The sequence below is a fragment of the Dermacentor variabilis genome, chromosome 10 (assembly GCF_050947875.1).
Source record: "Dermacentor variabilis isolate Ectoservices chromosome 10, ASM5094787v1, whole genome shotgun sequence".
In the NCBI taxonomy this organism is placed as follows: Eukaryota; Metazoa; Arthropoda; class Arachnida; order Ixodida; family Ixodidae; genus Dermacentor; species Dermacentor variabilis.
In genome coordinates, this window is record NC_134577.1 from 16279028 (window position 1) to 16306034 (window position 27007).

Here is a 27007-nt window from a genome sequence, read left to right on the forward strand (position 1 = left end):
GACAGTTGAGCGAATTCTATCTGATCTCTCGAGTTAGACGCTTTCATGCTTTGTCGTTTTTATATTGGGTCCTTTACTTGGGACAGCTTACCTACTGGTTGCCTTGGTGCCTTACCGCCCATTTCGACTGCTGCCACAAGACATTAACATATTGCCCTAAATATACATTTCATGCCACAAAGATAAATCCTTGAAGTGAACCACACATTGGGAGGGAGGCGTTCTCCTTGTGGCCCAAGAAAGGTAAGACAAATCTTTGCTTGCTGTTCTGTCGTTTTCTAATTTTAGGCTTCCTGAGTTATTATCAAGGAGGACCATTCTAGAAAGCTTTCTGACAACTTCGGTGATATTGACTGAAGTCATTCCGTGTAGATATGTGTCAGTGACAGTGATTGAAGGTTTCCGAAATTTAAGCAGTACCGGGATCAGAATGACTAAGCTTTCACAGCTCATTAATAAAAGATATATGCCTTGAAAGAGATGCTAGTAGTAAATAGACAGAACTTGGAAAACTTGCTTGCTGTATTATGCTATTGTGTGTGTCCAATGCCGATAATTATTTTGTTTACATGTGTGCTGCTTGAGAGTACAAATACAAAAAGAAAGCCCAGTTCAGTGTGCTCGAAATGTTATTTTCTACCACTGACTGCTGGTACATCAGCTGCTAAACTGATGTTATGTGAAACGTGCCTATGAAGACACGCTAAGCTCTCAAATAGTTTATCACTCAAGCAGGCGATATTAAAAGACGTGAATTTGTTTTTGGTTTGTATGCGGCACTTAGCATCTTCATATTGTCAACTAACACTTTTATTTTAATACAGTGCCGCGCTTGCGTGTGCACAATTATTTATTTTGAGATTAACTATAAAACATGTTATCAAATTACATGCATACATGCCCCGAGCTAGATGGCGCTGATGTAGCGATTGCTTGGTGCTTCGAAAAATTTTATATTGCACGTGTGCTATACCCCCACAGGGTTTTATTTACAGTACTATTTGCATACATATCGTCTTCTGAGTGATCTCGGATTTATAACTATCGTACTTGCATTCATATATGACCATACATGGTCAAACTTATACTTTGTACGGCAATATAAAGTTTCACTTAAACTCATATATGGCCACAGATGGTCATACTTACAGCGTTAAACGGCAGTAAAAGGCCTTACTTGAAATCATATATGGCGGTATATGACCTTCTGTGGACTCCTACATGTGATTACAAGGCTTTATATACGGTCATAAGCGTACACGTAATACCTTACATCGCCACATATCTTTCCTTACATGGCTATATAGAAAATATGTAAAAGCCATACAAAACAGTCCCGAAAGGGAAGACGCGTTTGTCAGGTTCAATGATTGTTCTTGTAAAAAAAAAACATATAAAAAGGCAATGCGTTCACAGTTTTACACCGCCAGCGAAGTAGAATAAACTTTGTTATGCAAAAACAGTGTCTGGTCAAGCACTGCACCACCAGGGGGCGACACCAGCCTGACCGCTCAATTTAAGCATCCGTTAACCCGGTGATGCTGAAACGGCAACAAGTTTGCGGACAAACTCGAACTCTGCTAATTAGCAATGTTTTCTCTCCCTCTTCAGTGGGCCGCTACCCGATGTGGTGCACTCGGACGTGTGAGGGGGCCGCTTCCGGATGTTGTGGGAAAACGTGTTTACACGGCGAATAAGTTTTGTATTTTGAACAAAGTGTGTGTAATTAGCTGTCAAGACTACAGACGAGGCTGGCCTTTGACATTTATTGACAAAGCGCGCTGATCGTGGAATTGGGACACCCGGACACGCGTGTAACTAACAGACGTAAAGACTCGTCTGTTTTATCCATGTCTTGTTTAGGTTAACTAGTTAAGTGCGTCCACGTACATGTACACCCGTGAGCAAAAGTATGCGGACCAGGGATTGCGCGATAAAACTCATTTTCTCCCCTCTCTGTGAATGCAACTTGAAATTACATATTGCAGTCCAAACTTGGTGTTAGAAATTTTCTAGTGCACTTGTCAGTTTCCGTTTATAACTGTTAAGCACAAAGAAATTATGCTTTAGCGGCGACCCTGTGGTCCGTACACTTTTGCTCACGGGTGTACCTCAGTGCTACAGGCAGCAAGCTTTGACATGAACCTTGCCAAATAATAATAATAATCAAAAATATACAACGATCACCTGACTGCCGACTCCCGAAAGCGTTTTGGGGTAGGGGTTCGTGAGCTTTGGACGTCGAAGCCATGAGATTGCCTTAGCGGCGTTGCTAATGCCAGGGTACGCGTACATGGTCTGGGGATATATTGAGTACGTAGGCTCTAGCTTCATTACGAACACTCTTAGTGCTGAAGTATTTTTTAACGGGAGAAGATGGCTAGGATGTAGTCCCGATGCACTTTCTTCAAGCGTGGACATTCACTAATCGCGCCTTTGTAACCAAGGACGTGGGCGTCTCCCTTGCCATAGCGCAGCGTTCAAACTTTGAAGTCATTACCAGCGCGCGACGTCAGGTACAGTGACCAGACAATGAACTCTGTTCTTAGGATCCTGCTTAGTGCTGCATAAGTACGATAAAAAAAGGTACAGATAAAAAATAAAGGTAAGCTAATTCAAACGTAAGCGTTGTGAGTAAGAATAAACAAGACAGAATAAACATAAATGTTCGCAATTTATCCGTTTCAGCTTTCGAAAATGGCAAACCTGCTGGTGGCCGCAGTGGTGGGGTTATTGACCTTCACATTGGCTCCACTCGACGTGGCTGCCTATCAGAGAGTGCTTCCTTACAAATTCTACAACTTCACTACCAAGGTATGTCCTGTACGAGATTGGGAAGTCGGGCTAGTTTGTTGAGCGTCAACATTCTAAAGAACGGTGTTAGGTACAGGACCCTTCGTCACCACATTCCTGTCGTCTTTTTCATTTTATTTTTTTACGAACACTCAGTTCGCATATAGGCATAATCTGTGCTTGTACAGTAGTAGCAGTACGCGGCCGGGCGTTCGGTGGCAGCAAAATTGAAGGGACGCGATGCACGTTCGTGCTGTCACGTGGGATCGCTTCTTCGTGGCGTTGTAGCGCACTCTGGTGAATTTCCGTGGAACAAAGAGCATGCTGCGATGCATACGGTATATGCCGCCACAATACGACGACGCTGCATGATTTTAGGGTTGGTACATCGCAGGGAACCTTGCCATGGAAGAAGAAAAGGCGGCCTGTCCTACAATCACTCATCGAAATGCTGCCAATAATAATAATAATAATAATAACAACAACAACAACAACAATAATAATAATAATAATAATAATAATAATAATAATAATAATAATAATAATAATAATAATAATAATAATAATAATAATAATAATAATAATAAAAAGGCATGCACCTTTTTAAGCACCTATGCTGGTACCGCTCGTATAAGCAGCGCCATGCCTTGAAAGCAACAGAAGTTCGCCGACGTCGATTTGCAGATTAACGGGCTTTGCATTTGGCGCACTAAAAGGGGAAAATAATAGTAGTAGCAATTTTAATAGGTTCAATTTTAATAGGATCCGCTTGTCATAACGCGCCGTGGGAGAAATAACATTGTAAGAATGTTTATGCCGATCCTCTATGCTTTGGAAATTTTATTGTGCGTTCTGCTGTAAACCTGCTGTAAAGTTCTGCTGTAAACCGCATAGACTTATAGACACTTACCCATAAATATATATACCGACGTACGTAGCCATGTAGATGCATCGACAAATACAAATAAAAATAAAATATGCTCATAAGAATATGCATTCGAAGTGCAACGCTGCGCCTGGCTATCTGTTTCAGGTTGACCACTTCTCGTACCGTAACAACGCCACGTTCCAGATGAGGTACGTCATGGTCCACAAATTTTGGAAAAATAGGGACGGACCGATACTCTTCTACCCAGGAAACGAGATGGCAATTGAATCCTTCGTGCATAGCACTGTAAGTTGGGGTGAGGCTACGGGAAAAGGTGCAGACACGTTGCGCGTGTTCTAGCCCGTTCACGTTTGAAAATGATAGAATAAACTAATTTACTGAATTATTTGGGCAGCCAGTAATCTGCGACAGAGTCTTCACAAAAAGTGCGTAAAGGTCGGCGGCTCACGAAACTGCAACGCTGGAAACCAGGATAAAGGGAAGCGTAAATTATTGTACTCTTCGTTAGTTTGTCTTGCGCTATTGCGAATTTCAGTGCTTAACAGTTGTTGCATTTACTGATGTGTTATTTTGATGCTGGCGAATATTTTTCCATTGTGACCGCCTGCATTTCAACCCCGTACAATAATGGCCATACAGACGATGTAGGTATACCAAATAAAATAAAACAAAATAAATAAATAAATAAATAAATAAATAAATAAATAAATAAATAAATAAATAAATAAATGAGATACAAAGCGATCACATGGAACGGGGTGTTTTAGTCAAAGGTCGAAATTTATTTATCTAGTGATACATAAAAACTAAATCAAATGAGGCTTTCCCATCACCCATAAAAAGCGACTTTAAGAACTTCAACATATTTCGCAGCTGCTGTTTTGTAAGCATGACGAAATTAGCCAGACAGCCTATTACCATTGACATGGGAGAAGCTGAAGGCCATCGTTCGAAACATCATTGTCCGGGTAGCTTCGAGGTCACTTCATCATTCTGGAATCCCAAAATAGCTCAGTGACATAAGCTCTTTTCAAGTCGACTAATATTAGTGACCTGTATGTTACGAACGTGAAAAAACTTTTTTATTTTTGCTTAAATATCATCGTTCGGCGCCAGAACCAGCACATCCACGTAAAGTGCCGTCCACTGTCGGAGGGAACTCTTTCCGGTTCTCACGTTGCTCTCTCTGTGACTGCAAGTGCCGGTCGAAGCTGCGTCGGTGCATTGTCCGGGTGTGTAGAGAGATGCCCGATCCATCAACCAAAAGTCATCATGCGCAAAGCCAGGAGATGGAAGCACACCTGCCAGAGGGGAAAATTCGCTCGTACTTTGGTCTCAAGTGCACGCTTCGGCATTGAGCGGCACTGCAGGCAAAGTAAGCATCTCCTTCTGTGTGCTCGGCAATCGGCACTGCAGAAGCTCGCAAGGGGGCAGAAATTTCATGAAAGGGAAAACTAATCCACCCGACTGCATCACGAAGATGCAATGGTAGCCCATAACCGGACCAGCACGAACTTGTCTTCAACTGCGAGGCTTTCCTTTCTGAGAAACCAGGATGGGTTTCCTTTGTAGCTTTCCGATACAAGTCGGCTTTGTTACAATTTCCCCCTTACAACATCTCGCGGTGGGCTGTCATGTTTGCGCGGCATACTTGATTTTTATATTATTCCGTGGTATCATAAATGCGCTTTACAGGTTTATCTCGTCGTTTGTGATGACACAAAGGCCTATGTAAAATTCGCGTCAATTTTGTCGAAAAATGGTGACCAGAATAATATTGAATTACCTACTACCGTACTGTTTCGCACGCATCTGACATCATACCTATACAAGGTGTGTATGTTACGGAATCGCTTCCTAGTTAGTTTGGAGAGGGATTGAAAGCGACGTGCAATACAATGTAGAAGGAATCTAAGGAGCTTAAATAGAGCTTACACTATTACATTTCCTGAAGTGGCGCTTCATAACACAACCTCTTTCTTTCTTATGTTGACCTCAGGGCATCATGTGGGAAATGGGAAAATTGTTCCGGGCGCTACTTATATTTGCTGAGCACCGCTACTATGGTCAGTCCCTGCCCTTCGGAAATGACTCATTTAAGGTAAGTGAAATGACTGTACTGTACAGACTGTACTGTACAGACACAATTCACGCGGGGCCAAGGGAGCACTTCAAGGCGCCCCGAACCACTTTTTTTCGAAATGGAAAAAGACATTTGAAGTGAAAATAGAATATTTCAGAAATACTTTGCCGCAAAGAGTAGTTCAGTGCGTTCAGCAGAAGCGAAGCTATTGGCGATCAAACATGGCACCTTCTGTGCTCCTAGTCCTGCTTCAATGCCCTGTACTGCGAAGGCTACTTGCAGTGGGGCGTGCGCACAACGCTCCGCCTTCTAAATGTCAACGTGGCGGGCAGTTCACATTTAATTTGGGTGTCGAGGTACACGCCATGACTTACGCCTTTCGTGCCTACGACGCGCTAAACAAAAGCCAAACGTGGTTGTCTCCAGCGAGCCGCAGTGTGCTCAGCCAGTGGACTCGTGGCGGCACCCCGCGGTGGCCTCGGTATCTACGCCATGTAGCCGACCGCAGCTTGATGTCAGCTATCGGCCAATAGCAGCTCGTCATAGGGAATGGAAAAATAAAACGTCCGATGACGAAATAAAGCGTCCAGAAGAGAGTGACGACAGGGCCTTCCGTTGAAAAGAGAGCGTTTGAGAAAAAGGCGACTTCGCGATCCGCTTGCGAGCTCCACGCACCGCGTACACTACAGCAAAGCTTGGCTGAGAATGTTCATAGCAAAGTATGCCACCCGCAGACTATGTCATTTCACCAAGCCCGAGAGGTGGTTCAGGGCCCCTATAAGGCCAACGGTTCAATTTGAACGTCGCTTCTCTCCCGTCCCTGATATTATTTAAGGGTAACCACGGCGCCGTAACAACGTTTGTAAAGGATTCGGTATATGGACACGACAACGTGCCACTTCCAATAAGGATGAGTAGTTTAGAATCTGTGACTTCTCATTTGTAGGCGGCACAATGTGAAATTAAATGTTTCTTTGATACACTGCAGAAATTATATTGAACGTTAAAGTGGTACCACGCGTCAAAAGCAAGCCAACAAAACAGCTAACAACCGCAGTTGGTTCTGTTACTACTGCAGAAACGTTTACAACGGTATCAGCCAATCCTTCGATCAAATACACGCACAATGCAGATATTCTCTCGTCAGGAAATCATTTAGTGAGCAGGGCAACGTTTTAAGTGATACGAGACGAAGGAAACACACAGACGAAGCGCTAAACACACAACTAAGGTTCATTGGAAGAAATCAAACACTTTTTTGTGCACCATAACTGCACAACACCACGATTTACTGACCATAACTTAAGGTGATACCTGAATTTCCGTGGTGGTGAATGATGACCATGCCGTCTTGCCCACCTTTAAACGTCTCGTCTGATTTTATAGGACCTTGAGCACATGACGTGCCTATCCAGTGAGCAAGCCATGGCTGACTACGTCGATCTGTTGACATGGCTGAAGGGAAACCTTCCAGGAGCCCAGAACCGCGATGTGGTCACTTTTGGCGGCTCTTACGGAGGCATGCTGGCTGCGTGGATGCGGATGAAGTACCCCCACATCGTCAACGCGTACGTGCCTCTTCGATTGTGCGTTACTGAATTCTTTGGATATGATGTGCAGAGTCAGATCTCTCGAAGGCATGCATATACAGTAAAACGTCTCTTCGTCGAAATTACCTGTATAACAAAGGATTGACTAGGTCCCGGCTGAATTCCTGTCTTTCACATGTATTGTGGACGCCTCTAAAACGAAGAGAGTAGAACGAATTTTCCTATAGATTGAAAAAATATAGGCGCCCCCGACCACTGATTTGTTGCTTTACAACGAACGGCACATAGCGGTGCCGCCCCTGCCTTTCGCAAACGTCGTGAAGGTGCGCTCTGAGCTAGTGCTAATGGCAGCACTGGCGATGCACTTGAACTTTCCGTCGTCCTGTTGCTCCATGAATCGCTCTAATCGCACGTTGCTAGTTGTAGCGCATCAGCGGGCGCGACGGCTGACGAATATGTCGCAGATGATGACGACGGGATGATGTTATTGCAGCTGACTACCAACGACGTCTTCAAAGTCGGCCAGGGCGGGAACTACGCAAATCTCAACGAAGGCCACAGTAATGAAGATTCTGTAAACCAAGAATTCAGACGCCAAGGGAGACAATAGCGGGAATCGAGGATCTGCAGCTTTACTTTGTGTAGCTGGTGTGTTTCGCCGCGGAGCACGCCGTGACCGGCTACATGGTCACATTCTTTCAGACAAACTGCACACGAGAAAAACATTAGCTACTCATTTCTGTAGGTCTCTCTTAAATTCGTGGTAATTAATGGTGTTCGTTTGTTGAACGTGCTTAGCCAGCTCCAGTGTGAGTGCTACGGTGTGTGACCTTCGCCACCAGATGGCTTCTATAACGAAGAATTATGGAGGTCCCGAGCACTTCGTTTTAAAGATGTTTTACTGTTGTGCCATATATGACGACTTTGTGACGGCAACCTCGATGACGACGATCTCATGTCTACTGTATTCAGGACATGACTGGGTTAGTGATATTCGCGTCTTTAGATTGCATACTGTCATATGACAATTTATGACGGCGTCCTTATGTCTCCTACACTCAGTACATGATTGGCTGAGAAATATTGTTCGCCCTTGAATGCTGCATGTGGTCATATGACGATCTTACGACGACTACGTCATATTCCGACTAACTTACGTCCACTGCGGTGTGAACAAGGAATCCATATCAGCGCCGATATGTCGATTAAGTTTTCGTTGTGTTATTGTCGAGAAGGATTTGGGATTTCATTAAAGTCATATGTAATGGGTGACGAGGTCCCATCAGGCTAGTGCCTTTTCTTGCTTTATCCACAGCCTTCCGCCAACTCTTCCAGTCGCTAATAAAGAAAAAAATTAACCTTAGGACGCTCTAGCAGTCCGGCGAAGCAATAGTACAGACCGCTCGTTGTTTTAGAAAAAAAAAACGCTGTCAAGAAAAAAATTGAGATACGATAGTCGCCTACGAGTTATGTGCGGAAGATTTCTCGAAGGAAATGCACTCGTGCTAAATTATTTCGCTTGCATAGTGTGCTTTACCCGTAATTTGACCCATCGTAGTCGTCACAGTTCGGAGATATTATAACACAGTGCGCACGGTCGCAGATGCGACTCCATGGGTACGGCGGCCGCATTCTGCTGCACTTGAAGTGGTATGGGCAAAAACTCCCGAGTACCTAGCTTTTACTGCGTTGGTAAAGAACTTGAGAGGGTGGAATCAATACGAAGGCCTACACTGCACCACAGTAGCACCTGGCTTCAGCTGGAACCTTACATATTTTAAATAATCAACCTCTATTCCATTTGACATACGCAGATCCCAACAAGCGTTCTTCCTGCTGTGTGCCACTTTCGGGTTGTGTTCGCTGCTCCGAATATTTCATAGATAATTTATCTGCCTAACTCTACGCACACAAGTGGTCACTTTGCCTAAGTCTTCGTTGTCCTCTCCCAGTGCTCTGGCCAGTAGCGCCCCGTTCAGGATGTTTCCTGGTCTCGGTTCCTGCGACCGGTACTACACAGGCGTGACGCAGGCATTCGAGAAGTCGTCATCGGGATGCCGCAAGCTCGTGTCCCGCACCTGGCCCGTGCTCGACAAGCTCGGATCGACACGTGAGACCTTCTATCAAAATTAGAGCGTGCCCTCTGGTCAGCTTTTGTCAACTAAAAAACAGAAAAACTTCTACATGATGTCACTAAAGCTCCCACCATTTCAACGCGCATGTTTACACTAAAAGAATCGACGGGAACTTAACTAGTGTACTAGATTAACTTAACCTGGGGTAACTCCGTTTCTTCGGAACGCTGCGCGAGAGTAACTTAGTTTTTGACGGTCCTCGCATTTATCTAAGCAGTACGCTTACTTCACTTGAGCGCAACCTGCATAAACGTGTTCGCTTTGCCTATGGGGATGCAGAATGGAGGCGGGAGTGCGATAACGTTTGGGAAGGGCGATGACAATGAAAAAAGCACTTATTCCGTCTTGAAGAAACTTGTATTTTGGATATGTACTGTTTCCGCGCTTTCAGCGACCCCAGCCGATTTCTACTTTTAGTCCTCTAGAAGGCCCGTTTGACTTAGAGGGCAAGACGCGGAATTTCGGAATACAGTTGTCAATTAATTTCTTCCCGACACTTCGGCGGAATGAAAATTTTAGATATATTTTACGACGGATCCTCGGACAAAGCTTTCATTCTACGGAACTACAGTTTCCACGTACATTTGATAGCCCGCGCTTAGGTTTAGTGACCACGTTTGTGTCGCATTTGTTTTTCCTGCCTCACCACGTTATTTAAGAATGGTCGGATTAATAGCGAGTTTTTTTTTTACGGCTCGATGTCGAAAAGCTAAGTGGATATTCACGCATGACCTGTATCTGGATACGTATAAACGCATTTAAGTGACTATTGGCACAATGGACATTACATACAACGAACCAAAATGCATTTTTCAGCGCTGATATCCGGTGCTTTAGCAAAATTACACGATATAGGCCCGAAATTGGATAAAGAAGTCGGTGACATGCATGGATAAAAAAAAGAAAGACTGCTTCCCCACTAGACCTTAGGGTCCTCCCACCGCGGCCCTCATAGGAAAGAATACATTGATGCCGCTAATACATAGGGCCGATAATAATTCACTGAGGAGCTTAAGCCAGCAGACGGCAGGCGTTGCGAGGTTTTAAAGGAGTACGAAAGAGAAAAATGATTTCAGCCGTATTAGTACATGACCTTGCTACATTATAGTAAAAGGCGCTCTTATTGTGAGGAAAGGATTGCCACGCGAGGAAAAAAAAAACATACACGAAAGACGGATGGCAACACTGCCGTGGAGTTGCCTCACTAGCTCGTCGTGACGTCATGGTGTTTAACGTCGTCTGCTCGGGCCTAGCTAATTTTTTTATTGGCGATGATGGACTACATCAAAGAGAGAAAAAGAAAGCAAAAGACGGATGCTAGCACGCTTTAACAATTTCTACGGTGCTACAACAGCCCGAACAGGAAAAAAGATGCATTTGAAATTTGTGACGGTATAATAAAAAATGTTAGTGCGAGGAATGTAATGAAGCCGTCGTTTCGATAAGGGGAGTTGGCTGACGTTGCTGCCTTGACGAACAACTCCGTTTGTTGAAAGGTTGTTTTTTTCAGCGACATTCCGTCCTATCATTGTTATTCAGGCTTTCACTTTCCTGAGAACCGCTCTCTCGTTTTGGAATCCGTGACATCACATCGACGAAACGGTGCCGAGGTTCCGATGCGGAAGTAAAAAAATTGAAACTGACCTGCATTGCCTTTAATTATCAACCTATACCGGCTAAACAAGCGACAATAGAGGGTAGAAAGATGAATTTATCATCGAGAACTAGTGTTTTTCTACAGTGTCCCTTGAAAGGCCGTGATGATTTAGTGGACGTGCGAAGCTAAGCGCAGTGGAAATAAGGCGGTGGCTATACCTGCTTATTTCTACTCAAGGCGGAGAGCGTGACTAGTGAGACCCAGCGAATTTCAGAAGTGATCCTCGCTGTTCTTCTAGTATTCATATGGCTGCCCTGGGGCGGCTAGAAAAATTTTTAAGTTTGTGTGAAATTCTTCTTGGAGCAAGTCAGAGACATCAGCAAGCATCATGTGTGCAAACGCTCTCGTCATATTGTGCACAGAACCATGGCTTCAGAGCCTTCCGGAGACTTGTTCTTACGGAGATTTTAGGATTTGCATCGTCAAAGATGACTGCCACTCCCTCTGATCAAGATCATTGACTGACTGGTCTTGCGTATCGGATGTTTTCTCGGTTATGACTTGCCTCGGCCTTTTTTTTGGCCTATGATTTCTTAACTCTCGTTTGCTGTCCTGAATTTATTTTTTCTCACTGAAATATTATCTTGCCTCTAGTTTCTTCGAGACATATTTAAATATGTCTCAATTATGGATTATGCTCCAAGTAGCCCAAACTTATTCTCAAATTTTTTTATCAATTGTGTATGTTTTGTTACGAGGTCTTACGGTCAGGTCTAAGTCCTGTTCTTTCTTTTTTGTAATGTTGTTAACCTCGTGTTCTTTACTTCGTTGTTTCGGGCAAATAAATAGTTGTTTCCATTTTCTAGTTATATGGCTACTCTAAGGGGTCAGGCGGGTAAAAGGAAGAAAGGCCACGTTTATTAGTAATCTGAGCGGTTAAATGCTGAACCATCTCCCCATCATTAATCATACCTGCAAACAAACGCCACTCACCGTAACAATATTTTGACAGTCGCATCATATTCCTTCCCCTCTCATTCCATGCCCTCTGTGTCTCCTACGTGGCGCGTGCCACAGCGGAGGGCTGCAAGACGCTGGAGGCAAAGTTTCGCACCTGTCACGCTTTGGAGCCCAGCAATTACCCAGAATTTCGTGACTGGATCAGAGACACGTACTCGATACTGGCCACCATCAACTACCCGTACGGTGTAACGTTGCTCGGACCCATTCCGGCCCATCCTGTCAAGGTAGGTGTACCGCATAGCTTCAGGCGTTGCAGTTTTTCTGCGCCCTTCTCTGAGAGCTCAGACATATTTGCGATAAATAGCCAACGCTGTGTCTATCAGGGAGGGACTTGTGCTTACTAAATGATTTGTTAATTGCCTCACCGATGTGTTTGAAGGTCCGAGAACAACAAAGGGGTTATCAGGGACGCTATAGATAAAGCCTGCAGACCTATTTCTACCAAATAAGGTTGTGTAACTTTGACTAAAACTTCGGCACTAGATGTAGCATATCACTGATTATGGCTGGGATAGCTGGTTCATAATTCTTACTTTGTTATATGATGTGAAACAATGCGAGGTAAGACCAGGAGAGAAAGGAGTATCTTTTTTCGCTGACGACATACAACAGAACACGGGGCACACTACAGAAATGTTATGTGCCACAACTTGCTGTTGGGCTAGCTAATTTATAGTTATAACGATGCAACAGTGTGCGAAACCATGCGAAGTAGGACGGGGACAAGAAGGAGCCTCTTTTTAGTGTCCCAGTGTTACTGCATTATTGTTCTCGTCGCATTCTACCATAACTTCGGCACTAGAATTACTTTGTCCTGAAATATTTAGACATATAGTTAAATATAATACCGTTTTAACAGCTAACTTCGCTGTAACAGCTAACTTCGCTGCCGCGCAACTAATGCCCGCCTCTTCAAGCAATGGAGCACAAGAAATGGAATGGCTCGGGCTGCAACTGGCGTGTCTTGTAGTACGTGTCGCGATGTCTACTTTATCCCCATTCGTTTTGGCTGGCATACCATCAGTAAAGCACGATATCTATCGAACATAACTGCTGTTACAATAGCAACAACACTAATTATCTTTCAAGGTCAGAGACTGAATATCTGTGAATCTTTGAGGACGCATTTCTCCTGTCATATGTTTGCACAAGTTGTCTTTCGTCCGTCGTCCGTTAACCACTCAAACCAAGTTTTGAAACACGGCTTACAAATGTTCCAAATGTTAGAGCAATCGCGCGACACACACAGTGCAGCCAAAGCTATGGTTTGCGTTAGCCAATCACAAGAGAGAACCAGGAGAAGTGCTCCTCCATTAACCACCCGTGATCGGCCTCCGCACGACGCTGGTTGAATGGAACCGCCATGATAGTAGCACTCGATTTGCGGGCACTCTAGTTTCCTCTGAAAGAACAGCCGGCTCTATAGGTACTGATTTGCTGACACTAGCACTAGCCTTGTTTTCACTGCACGGAATTACTAGAACTCGACGCGAGCTGGTAGACTAAGAAGCCGAGCGGGCCCAACCCGACCCGAGCGCATTTACGTGCATCTTGCCTGAGTAGGTTGCCAGGCGAATTGACTGAACTCGTGTCGACGTTCATCGGGTCCGACTCACTAGCACTTGCACGAACGCGCGAGGCAAGCTGACTCGGCCTGGCTTTATCAGGTTCTCTTAAACGTAGCTACTGAGAGTATAGTTTTTTGCTGAACACTTTCACTAGTGATGTATTTTGTTCCTTTTTGTTATTGCCATGGACTTTGCAGGCGGTTTGCAATATCTTGAGCAGCGGGGTCAAAACTGAAGAAAACACGGTGGATGCAGTCGCGAATGCGATGAACCTCGTGTACAACGGCACCGGGAAAAGCCCATGCAACAACGTTTACCGCACAGCAAATATGCACGCCTACCGGTTCCAGGTGAGCTTAATGTGGCACTGAAATGCACAGACTGCAATTCTGTGCACGTGCTTTTCGGTCTGGGGAGTGTAATGACTTAATAAATTAAATTTTAGGTAGCAGAGGGGTTGGGTTAAATTCTAGAAATTACGGTACCGAAGTTACCTAAAGAAGGAACCACCATCGCCGCACCGGTGCTGCCACATCCACGGATTTACCAGAAGACCTACTGGTTCCTTCAAATTTATAGTGATTCCGTGATAATACATCTAAATCTACTGATTTCCGGCCTTTTTCAGAAAACTAAGAAAAGAACAGCCATTTCTTTATTGTGAAATTTTCATTGGTGCATCTACACTAAGAAAACAAATTTGCCCACATTTGAAGCATATCTTGACCGCAAGAAGCACCTTAGCAGACAACGCCTGCAACTGGTGGTTAGCGGATGTGACGCAAGTAGTTTAATGACTGGAAAATGTAGAGAGGTTGGCTGGAAAATGGAGCATCTGGCCTGCTGCTCTACGTAAGGGAAGGGGAAGAAAGGAAGGAAAAGGGTCACAATGGGGGATGACGATGGGAGGAACGAGGTGAAGGACACATGGCGTAACTGGTATCACAAGCGTGAGTCCAGGCCCGTGTCGCCTAAGAAACGGGAAAGAGCACGCATTGTCCCTGTCTTCTGCCAACTCTGTGGCCATGCACCTAGCAAGAGGTCCTCCGACAGTGGTCTATTGTGTAAATGTCTCAAGGTATCTGCCATTGTCAATTTTTCCCGCGCATACTCAGGGCACACCACGAGCACATGGTCTATAGTCTCTACAGTGCCACACGCTGAACAGTCCGGGGAGTCTGTCCGTCCAATGATGTGCAAGTATTTGCGCGTGAAGGCGACGCCTAATCGCAGTCTGTGCAGCAGGCATGTATGAGGGGGATGTGACGCAATTCCGTGTACATTGCCTTGGCGTTCGTGTCAGGAAGCCGCGCTGGTTCTCAATGTTCTAGGTTCTGTTGTGCCACACTGCGTGCCTTCATCGAGGCACGCAGTGTGGCACAACAGATATTTGCGGTGTTAATAAGGATATTATAATAAAGAATAAGGAATGAAGTTGTTACCTTCCTGCTCTTTTATTTTTTTCTTTTCTTACCACAAGTATGTATAGAATGAATATGCTCCCATGTCGCCGCCTGCTGTTCACGGGGAGGTGGGAGCAGTCCATCTGCCGTTGTGCCAGCTTGGATTCTGCCATTCCGACCACTTATCTACAGCAGTGTACTTATGTGACAAATAACCTTTAATTCAATTTAATTCCACTCACAAATTAGTGAGATATTTCCGAGCGGAGTACAATACATCAATTTTGTCCTCTTCAGGTTTCCTCATACGTGCAGTTTACAGAATTTAATTTTTGTTTGAGTGACAAATTTGTTAACTTCTATTTTTCAGCATTTATTTCAATTTCGCGATATTCAACAACGTTAGCAAAAAAAAAAAAGAAAGGAAGAAGCCCGGTGGTTTAGTGAAGAAAATCTCATCGCACTGCTGGAAAGGTCTAACTTCAGTTTCTGCTCATGGTGTATGCTTTGAAAACTCTACTGTTAATTTTGTGGTAAACGATTGATCATTAGAATAAAAAAAAAACAAGAAATTAAGGTCAAAGTAATTTTTTTTTTATTTTCACGCACAACCTCGAAGCCGCAACGTCATTCTGACGTCACGGTTATCAAGTAATTTTTTTTTTTCGTATTTCGGCCTCGTCAACTAAGTCATATATCCCTAAATTTGCCGGGCTCGCTCTTCAGCGCCTTTACAGCACAACGTAGTACACATTTACCGATAAACAATTAACTAGGCCTGGGTAGCCGCCGTGGAAATTCATGACGTCGCAGCGCGCTGGTGCGAGAACTACAAGACAGGTGTCGCCACCTCTGTTTTCTTTTTTTGCGCCTGTTTTGGCGTACCAAGCCTGATATCGCTGTAATAGTGGCACTTTTGGTGTGGCGGAAAGGTAACTTACTAATACCGGCGAAATGATTTTTATCCTTACTGTTGCTTGAAATGCCAGAAGCCTAATCGAATTTGGGCCAGTGGTTCTTGAGAAAAACGACTTCTGTGTCCCTGTGTATTTAGACAGGGGCTCCCCGATGTAAAGCTCTCTCCGAATCCTCGATGCAGGAGTGTACCGAGCTCATTCACCCGACGTGCAGTGATGGCGTCAAGGATATGTTCTACCCTCAAGAATGGGACCCCGAGAAATTCGCCGAAAGGTGCCGCAAGAGGTTTGGGGTTACGCCTGAATTCGACCGGATGACCAAAAAGTACCCGATCACGGACTTCAATATGGCGTCTTACATTATCTTCAGGTATACGTTATATCAGTTAGTAGACAGGAATTTCCGTTCACGTATACAATCAAGCTTGGAGGAAGCGAGTATGCTAGGGGGGAGCATTAATTACCTCCCTCATCCATCCTTGGCAAGCGAACTCCGAGTGAAGACACTCGCTTCGCATTTTTTTTCTCTCGCGGTGTCGACCCAACATGTGACCTCTTAGACTCACCGTACTGGCCGATAATATTTGGTTCGCAGTAGTTTTTAATTGATGCGCACGTGACGGGCTGTCCTGCGTTAGCCATAGCTCCGGGTCGGCGGCACTAAAGCCTATCGCTCGCTCTGACGATCACGTGTTTGCGAAGATTCGTTAGGCTTTAGTTGTGTTTGGCAAGGCTCCCTCCAAAGTATTTCCTTTCTCCACGCGAGAACAACGTCTATTCTAAGGGTGACTCACGTCGAGCTTTTCTAGGTATTTCGAATGAGTTTCCTCCCCCTTTATTTTGTTAGAAAAAAAAAAAGAAGGAAGACGGTTGGAAGGCGATTCAGCCCCTAGTTGACGTCGGTCAGAGATGCCTTCCTGAGCGAATTGGAAATAGGATGGGGCGGCGCCACTGTTCACGGCCCTCATCGCACCAACCCTCGCGTGAGAGGACTAGGAAAGGGGCGTCGGATCGATTTGGTTTTTCTTTTACTTCACTACCTTCGGGATTGGTCCACATTTTTATACAGCACTATCTTCGGGATTTGCCCACGAAAAAGGCTAGAAACTCATGGTCGCGACTTTTTTAGCGATGCCTTTTTTGATGCTAACGCCTTTTTTTTTCTTAGCGTAAGAACGGATACTGATGACTTGTCAGCAAACAGCTGACGGATCTCGGTACTATGATCTTGTTATTCTGTTCTGAGCTCATAAACTCTGTGTCAGGCGAGGCAATAAAGAAAAAAAAATGGCAGTGGCTTAGCTCGGCTATGCCAGGATATACGTAGCGAAAGTTAAGCATGGTTAGCATAGCATGGTTAGCCTTGGTTAATCTTGATTGCAAGTCTAGGTTAGTCTGGTTGTCTAGCTATGTTTCGGCGTTTAGCCAGTCGTTCGGCGCGCTGTTGTCTGTTTCCTGGGCGATTCGTTTCCTCTTCATCTCGTTCCGATGTCGATTCCAGGCCTCCTACTGCTTATCAGAATTGTCGCCGTCCATACTGCCGCCTCAACTGTGGTTGCGGCGCACGCGAGCTCTCCTTTTCAATCCTCCGACATGTTATCAGGCATGCGACGCAGCTGCCGAAGCGAGCGGAGGCGAACGAAACGACGAGGAACGCGGTGTGGCGATGAACGCGGTGTGACGTCATGCGCCTCCTCGAAGCACCGCCAGGGTGAAATCGCAAGTTTGCAGCCAGTAAAGCATTGGCTTTTTAAAAAAGAAAAGGGACGAGTTGGTTAACCTTCATAGCAAATGCAGCGCAAAAGGAATGCCAACACAAGGAAGAGGAGTACACAGTACAGGTGCGCAGGACAGTTTTTATTTTTTTGGTCAATCAGTTGCTAGCTCATAGCCTGTCCTGTTTACTACTCTGTCTTGTGTTGCTGTTCCTTTAGCGCTGATTTTACTATAACTAATACATTTTCGGGCTTTTTCGCGTTCCTGAGTGGCCACGTTCAACGCGGCGTGGAGCGTCGCTCGACCACTCTCGAACGCGAGCAGCGCCGGAATCCATTGGCATCGAAAAAGGCATCGCTGCAACATCGTGGCCCAGATATCTGATGCAGAAAGCCAAGGGTAACTCGCCAAGGAAGACCTTGCTTTAAAAGAAAAAAAGAAAATGCAAAGGCATCAAGGACATGGCATTTACGTGCAGGGTTCGCGGGCTGCCCTCACCAGGAACAGGCAGCAGAGGGAGGCGGTAGGGTTACAAACGAAGCGTTACTTGAATGAGTAAATTTACAATAGGCTGAAAAACTTGGCAACAAAAGAAATTATGTCCATGCATGCAGCACACCTGTCTGCGATAACGATCGTTGTCCACAAGTTAACGTTGTTCCCAGAAAACGAGGTAACTAAACGTTCGCTTCATTATCCTGAAAAGCGAAGGAAACTCTAGGGTGTAACCACTTTTCAAACTGGTTCCTATTACCCACTGGCATGGTACGAACGCGAAAAAGCGATCTTTTCTTTCTTTAAATGACACGGTTAGTATACACGAAGTGACACCCCCATGACAACGTAACTATCTTATCCCGTAATTTAAAGAAAAATGGTTTTCTTTACAAAAAATACAAAGATCAAGCTGTAACAATGTTTGGTGAGCTCTTACGTTGACGCTGCTCCCTCGATTTCTCACGCCATTTCGCCGCATTTGGAAAGCACTTCAAGGGTGCTTTTCTCGCCTGTGGTGATACAGGAGTCTAGAATAAATTGACGTAATTTTTTTTCTGGAGCCATTCCTTGAAATACTCGAGTCACGAATACGAATAAACCACTTCCATGCACTTCCAAGAGCGTGTATCTTCACGTTCGGGAGGAGTATTTTACGCTGTCGCTTCAGAGTTAACTTTAGCCCTTTACGCACAGAAGAGATCCAGCGTTATGTTTAACGTAGAACCCTCAAAATTGTTTCAGTTCCTGTGTTACTCGTGTTGTAAACAACACCATATGGCTCAAGGAGCTTGTTAAAAAGTTGGAATTGGGAACACGCACCCAAAACATGCCGTGTAGCCCAGCTGTGTGCAGTCAATTTCACTTTCGTTACTGCGTAATTTCTTTTCCTTAGAAACTTCGCCTTTCTGACACAAGCTTTCCACTTCACCTTCGTTTATATGATCAGCAAACTCATTTCCACGCAAGAAATTAATCTTTTTTCTAAAGCTACTTTGTTTCCTTAATCCCGTGCATGCTTAAAGGCCAACTGAAACGAAATTTCACTTTAGCTAAATTATTCATAATGAATAGCATTTAAACGCAATATTGGCAAAGCCGCAGCACTGGAAACTGCAGAGTTTTCTCATTGGAAGCTTCTAACTAAGCAGACAATGCTCGCACGTCGTAGTCAGCGGCCTTTACGCAAGTCCCAGGACGACGCCGCCGAAAATTTCCGGCGCGCCTCGGGCCCTCTCGGCACCACCTTCCGAATCACGCCGAGGAGCCACGCGTTCTAGATCATGCGTCACTTCCGGCGCTTAGAAAAGCTTCTTTTTCAGCTTCGGCATCAAAACGAACATTTTTGCGAGCGTTTCGTGACACCTCCCAGATATATATAAAGAAAAACGAAAAAGTCGCATAAACGTTCTTTTATAGCTACACAATATCAATTTGGGCTATTTTACGCCGTCTGAAATTTGCGGGCTTTAACAGTCCCAGAAGGACTGAAGGTAACGTGCAATATAATGTACAAGCAGTCTCTGAAAAATTTGTGGCAAACAATTGGAACCGTATACTTCTTTTTGGCGTTGCAGTGACGGTGACATGGATCCGTGGGCTGTGTACAGCTTGGAGGAAGCTCCTAACAAGCGAACCAGACGCTGGCGCATTGAGGGCGCCGTGCACCACGCGGACCTACAGTTCCCCCACCCCGATGAGCCTCGCTCGTACAAATATGCCAGGGAATTCGCTATCAACACCATTGTCCGATGGCTGATATGGCCTTTTTCATCGGACTAGATTTTAGCACTCTTACGCAGGGGCAAGTCTTGCGGCCAGGTTTTATATGGCCAGATTCAGAGGAATGGGCGATTGACTGCTCGAGCGAAAAATTGAGACGCTATAGGTGGAAACTTGAGGCCAATGAACGGATGGAATCCGCCACTGCAGAGTTTTCGATTTGTTCGTTTATGTTAAAATACTGCAGGCAGCTAGGCTGCCCGAGCAGGAGAGGTTGCAGAAAGCACATTTGAAGGCGCTTTTCAAATAAGACTGTGCAACACAAGCTGGGTGAGAATTCAACAGTTCATACCCAGGAAAAGAAAACTGAAAAAGCTACACCATAGTGAGGCAGCGGCGTATGACTATGCTATAATTTAACCACGATTGCGGTTAAGGCAGAACAACCGAGTGTTTCTCCCGTTTTCGAGCGGTTTTAGAATGATTTACCTGGTAAAGAAACTTTAGCCTTTCTGTCTGCCGCCGTGCATGCAATAGTTGAAGCTGTGGTGACCACGTGTCAGAAACTGACAATATAGCTCAACAATTTGATAAAATTGCATAAAATGTTTTGATGTGGTATTTCAGCACATGTGAACTGCTGCTGAGGGCCCTACGACAAGGCCATCTGCAAATCGGAGACTAGTCTGCGGTCTCGCTACGTGCCTATATTTGAAACAATTCTGGATCGTGAGAACTTATAATAAAGTTAGAACTTCGAGTGCAGAGCTGGCTGTGTCGTGTGGATGGTAGATCAGATAAAGAGTGTTTTGTTAAGGAATAAGAATGGCACAAAAGGAAGGCAAACGGAGGAGTGCGAAGCTGACTGACGGGCGCAAACAGAAAGCAAAGATGTGGGATCAAAACATACACAGTGTAGTGGTTTATCTAACTTTGTGCTTTGTACCTTTATAACATTTTACGCGTCATATCCTTGAATCGGTTAATCTCACAGACACGGAGAATAAAGCAGTGTTTTCGAGGTCGGCACATGCTTTGTTTTGTTTCTCAACGATGATTCTTACTGTCCCACTTCGGTGGATAGGCCAAGAAGCAGGCGTTTTTAGCAGTGTTTTGTTTAGTTATTTTCTTATCAATAACCCATTAAAAATGAGAGCGTTAAAGCACTAAAACGGTGACTGAAACAAAAAGCTATTCGCTTTATAACATGTGAAAAAGCCAAAGAAATTAGTTTGGTTTATCAAAGAACCGTGCACTTGAACGCGAATATTAGTTGTAGTGAGGATATTTAGGTAGCGTTTATTGTTTCGTTGCGTGAGTGCGTAGAGAAGAGAGACGGTAAACGGCTCGCCTGTAGGAGTAGTATGCAGTTGGCTATACGCGCATGCCGACTCTATACAAGTTAGCTGTCTTGTGTTGAGCGACGCCGGGCGATGATCTATAGTTTCCGCGAAACGGAAGTCTGCGGGAGACCTCGAGAAAAAGGTCATCTAAAAAAAAAGATTTCCGCCAGAACCCATTTCCCAATGAATGTCGACGTTATTGGGATTAAGCCTTGCTGCAACGTAGAGAGACGGCGTATTGCCGACGCAGAGGCGGGTCATGTATGACGCATGTCTGCAGTCAGACTCCTTTCTCGCGGACGCCCCTGAATACGCTGCGTCATCTAGCGGCGCCGCCTCGAAACTTTTTTTTATAGTGGGGTTTTACCTGCCAAAACCACTTTGATTATGAGGCACGCCGTAGAGGAAGAATCGCTAATTTCGACCACCTGGGGTTCTTTGACGTTGCGCCTAAATCTAAGTACACGGGAGTTTTCGCATTTCGCTCCATCGGAATGTGGCCGCCGTGGCCGGGATTCGATCCTGCTACCTCGTGCTCAGCAGCCCAACACCATAGCCACTGAGCAACCACGGCGGGTCGCCTCGAAATCCACCCGTGGCGCGGGTGTGAATATATATTCAGTCGGGACTGTCTGAATATATATGATACGGGTTTGATTCCGCCCAGCACCGGAGAAAATTCGAATCAGTGACACTTTCACTGAACAGTGGCACATAGGAAATGGCACATACTGAGTGACCCAAGTAAGTGTCAAAGAGGTTCATTGAACAGTGGCACAAACCGAGTGTCGCGCACTCGGTGACCCAAGTTGGTCCGACGATTGTTTTCGAAAGCAGTTCCCTAAACTTGGAAGTCAAAACTCTGGCCATTAGATAATGGACTATCCAAAGTTACAGAAAGCCCCGAACATGATCGTCAAATAAACGAATAGCTTCTGCGAACTCTTGAAAGCAAATGGACACACTAGCAATGCTTCTGAAGTATGCTGCTGACGTCGGTGACGGTGTTTGATGACGGCGTCACAATATATCGTCGATATATTTGGGTAGACAGCACCGTGGAGTGACAGCGATGGCAGTGGCGTCGGCACGACGTCGATAGTATGGCCTCTGAGATTGCGCACGCTGGATACTGGCGCGCGGACGCAATTTCGAAGGCTATGAACATACACTGATGACGATGGAAAAGGTGACGGCACAACGACGACCGCAGCATGACGACATGAAGACAACGGGATCACAAGAGCATGAAAAAGAGTCATAACCTATGAGATACCCTCAATGCTCTGCTTTACCTTAATTATTATTACTTTGTAACTTCTTTCAATTTCGACTGGCTTACGAAAAGCGGACTGCTGCTTTACGCATTATTTTGTTTGATTTGGGATCGGCTTGTTTAATATTTTCATGTTTGAGTTCACTATATTACCAGCCGGCTTTTGACCTATTCCCCACAGTTCCGTTGTACTATTTTTGAAGGAAAACTTACGATGGTCATCAACAGCGGATTATCTCTTGATGCCATCGTTAGCAGCAGCACCAAACTGTTACCATCATCATCATGAGTGAGAGACAGATGGACCATGGTACAGAGCTAATCGGACGCATGGTTGTCTGTGAACCGGGCGCGCCGGCCCCATAGGCCAACCAAGCCAAATTATGGCCTCTCCGAGACGTCGCGGTCGAGTCCATATGACATGACGTGTCTGTAAATCTTCCTAGAAGCTTCGACGAGCGGCATTTCGTGAGGAAGTCGGCGTCGGCGCGTACTGTAAGTTGGCGTCCTCTGTCTTCACGTTGTTTGATTTCGCAGGCTGCAGAGGTGCTGCTTTAAGACACATGACGTGAGAGTGTTAGCCTTAATTCGAAACAGCACTGAGACCATACTTCGGAGATTTCATACATACATACATACATACATACATACATACATACATACATACATACATACATACATACATACATACATACATACATACATACATACATACATACATACATACATACATACATACATACATACATACATACATACATACATACATACATACATACATACATACATACATACATACATACATACATACATACATACATACATACATACATACATACATACATACATACATACATACATACATACATACATACATACATACATACATACATACATACATACATACATACATACATACATACATACATACATACATACATACATACATACATACATACATACATACATACATACATACATACATACATACATACATACATACATACATACATACATACATACATTGCGTTAAGTAATGTTCCCAGACCTCGAAACCCTAGAAGACAAATAAAGCAATGTCTGATCGAGCGATCCTCTAATTAGTGTAAACGACTTTTTGCGACCCAGTTTCGGTTGTGTTTCCCAAGAGGTGCATGTGTTGTGACGTCATGACCCAGAAGCCGGCCGTATGAAAGCAGAACTTCGTGAAGCTTCAGCCCTTGCTCCGGCTCGCTCGGTCGTCTGCTATGTTGCTACATCGGGCCGTGGCATCTGCTTTATTTATTTATGTATTTATTTATTTATTTATAGAATACTGCAGACCCAAATAGGGGCCCAAACAGGAGGGCGAGAACACGTGATTACTTATATATATATATATATATATATATATATATATATATATATATATATATATATATATATTTCCTTGTTTCTGCTCATTGCATGAGCTGAAAAACGAATACAAATGCAATGCAGCTCATGCAATGAGCAGAAACAAGGAAAGCGACGATTAAATAAGATTATTTGAAAATGCACTAAAGGAATAAAACTTGACATACATTAGGACAGTATCAGAGACGGCCCTCAAGGGGTCATAATAAAGGCGATACACACCATACGAGCACTTTCAACTATTCTTGCCAGAAAAAAGGTAACAAGTAACAGGTAAGCTGACAAGTTGACAAGTACCAGAGGTAAGTTGAGGTAAGTTGCAGCGCATCGGGCCATGCTATGATAGCCTTACTGCAGGCGACCGAGCTAGTCGGATAAAACAGCAAAATGGGTGTGTTGCAATTCTGGCCAGCATTGAAGGTAATCTTCATAGACTTCTAAGAAGACAGCTACCCGCTGAAGTGGCTAAATAGTTCCGACGTTTTGCTCATGAGCACAAGGTCGCGGGTTCGACTCCTCCTCGTTATGGCAGCATTTCGGTGCGGGCGAAATGCCAAACGCGCTCATTAAGTTAGACTTAGTTGCACATTAAACAACCAGAGGTGGCCACATTTATCCCGGAGCCATGTATTACGGTGCCCTTTATAGACACCTGCGCAGTTTCCGGACGTTAAACCCCAAAATTTAATTTAAGAAGAGAGCTTCAACCTCGTGTATTTAAACGCATTTGGAACACAATTCTACGACTTGAAGTGCGACAAAAAAGACGTAAAAAGAAAGACAGTAAGGAAAGCAAATATTAAAGCTCTACACTTCGCTCCTGCAAACCCTCGAGAAACACAATGTGGCTTCCTTTAAGTACTAAGCAAATTCTGACAGCGCTTTCATGGTGCTCAGGGAAACTCTCCGCCGACCTTTCAGGCAGCCTACTCAGACGTCATCTTGTTTGTACAGCGAAGTAGCTTGCATCGTTATTGATTTTGGTGCAGTCTACTCGAAGCTGTCTTTTTTGTTGGTTCCGTTAGAATGACACTTCAGATGGCCGCTTTCCGCTTAGCTGTCCATTTAGTCACCAATGGCGAACACTGCAACACACCCACTCTGCAGGGAAGCAAGTAGCGGACGAGCAAAGTACCAATCAAACAGAAGTTTTTAGTTGGCTGAAGAATGGTTACAAATGAAGAAAAAAAAAAATGTCAGTAGCGTTCTTTCGTTAATGCGAGGGAAATGCGTCAGTCTTACGTCGCAACCTGTTTCAGGTCCTGGATCTATGATTTAAACCGCGTTCACCACATTGTAAAGGGTTGTTAAGCTCACTCGACACACATTCTGCTTTCTCGAGGAGCGAAGCGCAATTGACGGTGGTCCGGAGCAGACCATCGTCAGTGCCACTATTATGCATAAATATGTAGGACGCTATTATGTACATATGTCATGCAACAAGATATAAAATATGCAACATTGCCGCGCGACTGGCAGCTCGAAGCACTTTGCGTGTATTCGTGGGCTTCTTTCACGCTGGGAAAATACTTGTACGTAGCACGTGTTAGGGAAGAGAAAGCAGCATCCGGAGTTCTCCATGCTGCTCTTCAATTTTCTCATCGACACTTTTCATAGAATTACATTATTTGATAATTTCACTGATCACTTAAGACTAGGCGGAATGCAAAAAATAATCTGAATATCTCGACGCCACGGTGACCAACATTACCTTGTTTCTGACCAGCCATGTGGCCTTTTCATATTTTGGAATCCTAGAGCATATTATATATATATATATATATATATATATATATATATATATATATATATATATATATATATATATATATATATATATATATATATATATATATGTAGAGAGAGAGAGAGAGAGAGAGAGAGAGAGAGGGAGAGAGAGCAGGCGTAATGCGAAGACGTGGGATCGTTTCCCACCTGCGGCAAATTGTTATTTCACCCACTTTCATGGCCATTAATTTATCATTTGTTTAAGTCAACTAGTAGGTACAAGTAATTTACGTTATGTTGTCCTTGGTGTATTTGTCTTTGTTTGCTTGCTTCTCACAATATATATATATAGCTCTACCACGTGACCAGCTTCCTACAATTCAAACACACTTTTTCCCACTTCGAATGCATTAAAACGGTGCTGCCGAACAGTACAAAAGAGTAGGAGGACAGCACCGTGGGCAATTTACAACATTTTTTTATAAGTGGTGTACTCGTGAGTCCAGCGGTGTACTGTCATGCAGACACTCTTTATTTATTGTATTTGTTCCGATGGTTGAAATATTTTCTGGGGGACGCCCATATAGCCAGACTTCGTCTCTTCTGCAGTCGCTGCATGTTGCTCATGGTTAATTTTTGTAGCTTACCATCTGTACTTCGCCTTATTCTTTTTTACAGAAATTCAGTATGGCATCCCCTGCAGTGATTCGTCCAGTAACAAGCTTAGCCTTGCTAGCAATGCTGATGGCTTCAAGCCAAGCTGCCTGGAATCTTTCTCGCACGTACCACACCTTCGACGCGCTGGTTAGTATTGGCCTGTTCTTCTGACACGCGGAACCGTCAGTGAGAAAGCTGTCGCGGGGAAGCTGTCGATGCCCAACGTCAAGAAGTTTCCGGGAGATCTTCGGCGTCGGCGCCGGGCAGCGTCCCGCTGCGGCGATCGACTTTCATGCTTTGCTATCTCTTCGGGCGTCGGCGCTGTGATCTGCAATGGGCAGACTTCGACGTCGAGCGAGCGTCGCATTGCTCTTGACGACGCCGGCCGACACTGGCAACGCGTTGCTCCTTGTGTTTGGGGCTATAAGGGGATTACCGAAACGGTTTTTGTTGAGTGGTGGCGAAGACCGACGGCGTCTTGTGGTGGCGTGGTCAGTATCAAATGAAGATAGCCAGCAACGTCGAAACGGCCGTGCACACACACACACACACACACACACACACACACACACACACACACACACACACACACACACACACACACACACACACACACACACACACACACACACACACACACACACACACACACACACACACACAAAAAAAAAAAAAAAACGCGCGCGCGCGCGAGAGACCGATTCAGCGCTTCAATGC

At 44.6% G+C, this 27007-nt stretch overlaps 1 protein-coding gene across 1 annotated transcript in view; it reads left to right on the plus strand.

The window, feature by feature from the left end:
- Window positions 1-2697: 2697 nt before the first annotated feature.
- LOC142559911 (lysosomal Pro-X carboxypeptidase-like) overlaps window positions 2698-27007 on the plus strand; it is a 39503-nt gene continuing 15193 nt past the window's right edge. Inside the window, exons 1-9 of the mRNA XM_075671600.1 lie at window positions 2698-2814; window positions 3827-3967; window positions 5682-5783; window positions 7161-7333; window positions 9268-9425; window positions 12125-12294; window positions 13836-13988; window positions 16141-16328; window positions 19747-19915. Coding sequence (XP_075527715.1) covers window positions 2698-2814; window positions 3827-3967; window positions 5682-5783; window positions 7161-7333; window positions 9268-9425; window positions 12125-12294; window positions 13836-13988; window positions 16141-16328; window positions 19747-19915 — 1371 coding nt within the window. The remainder of the gene's footprint in view (window positions 2815-3826; window positions 3968-5681; window positions 5784-7160; window positions 7334-9267; window positions 9426-12124; window positions 12295-13835; window positions 13989-16140; window positions 16329-19746; window positions 19916-27007) is intronic.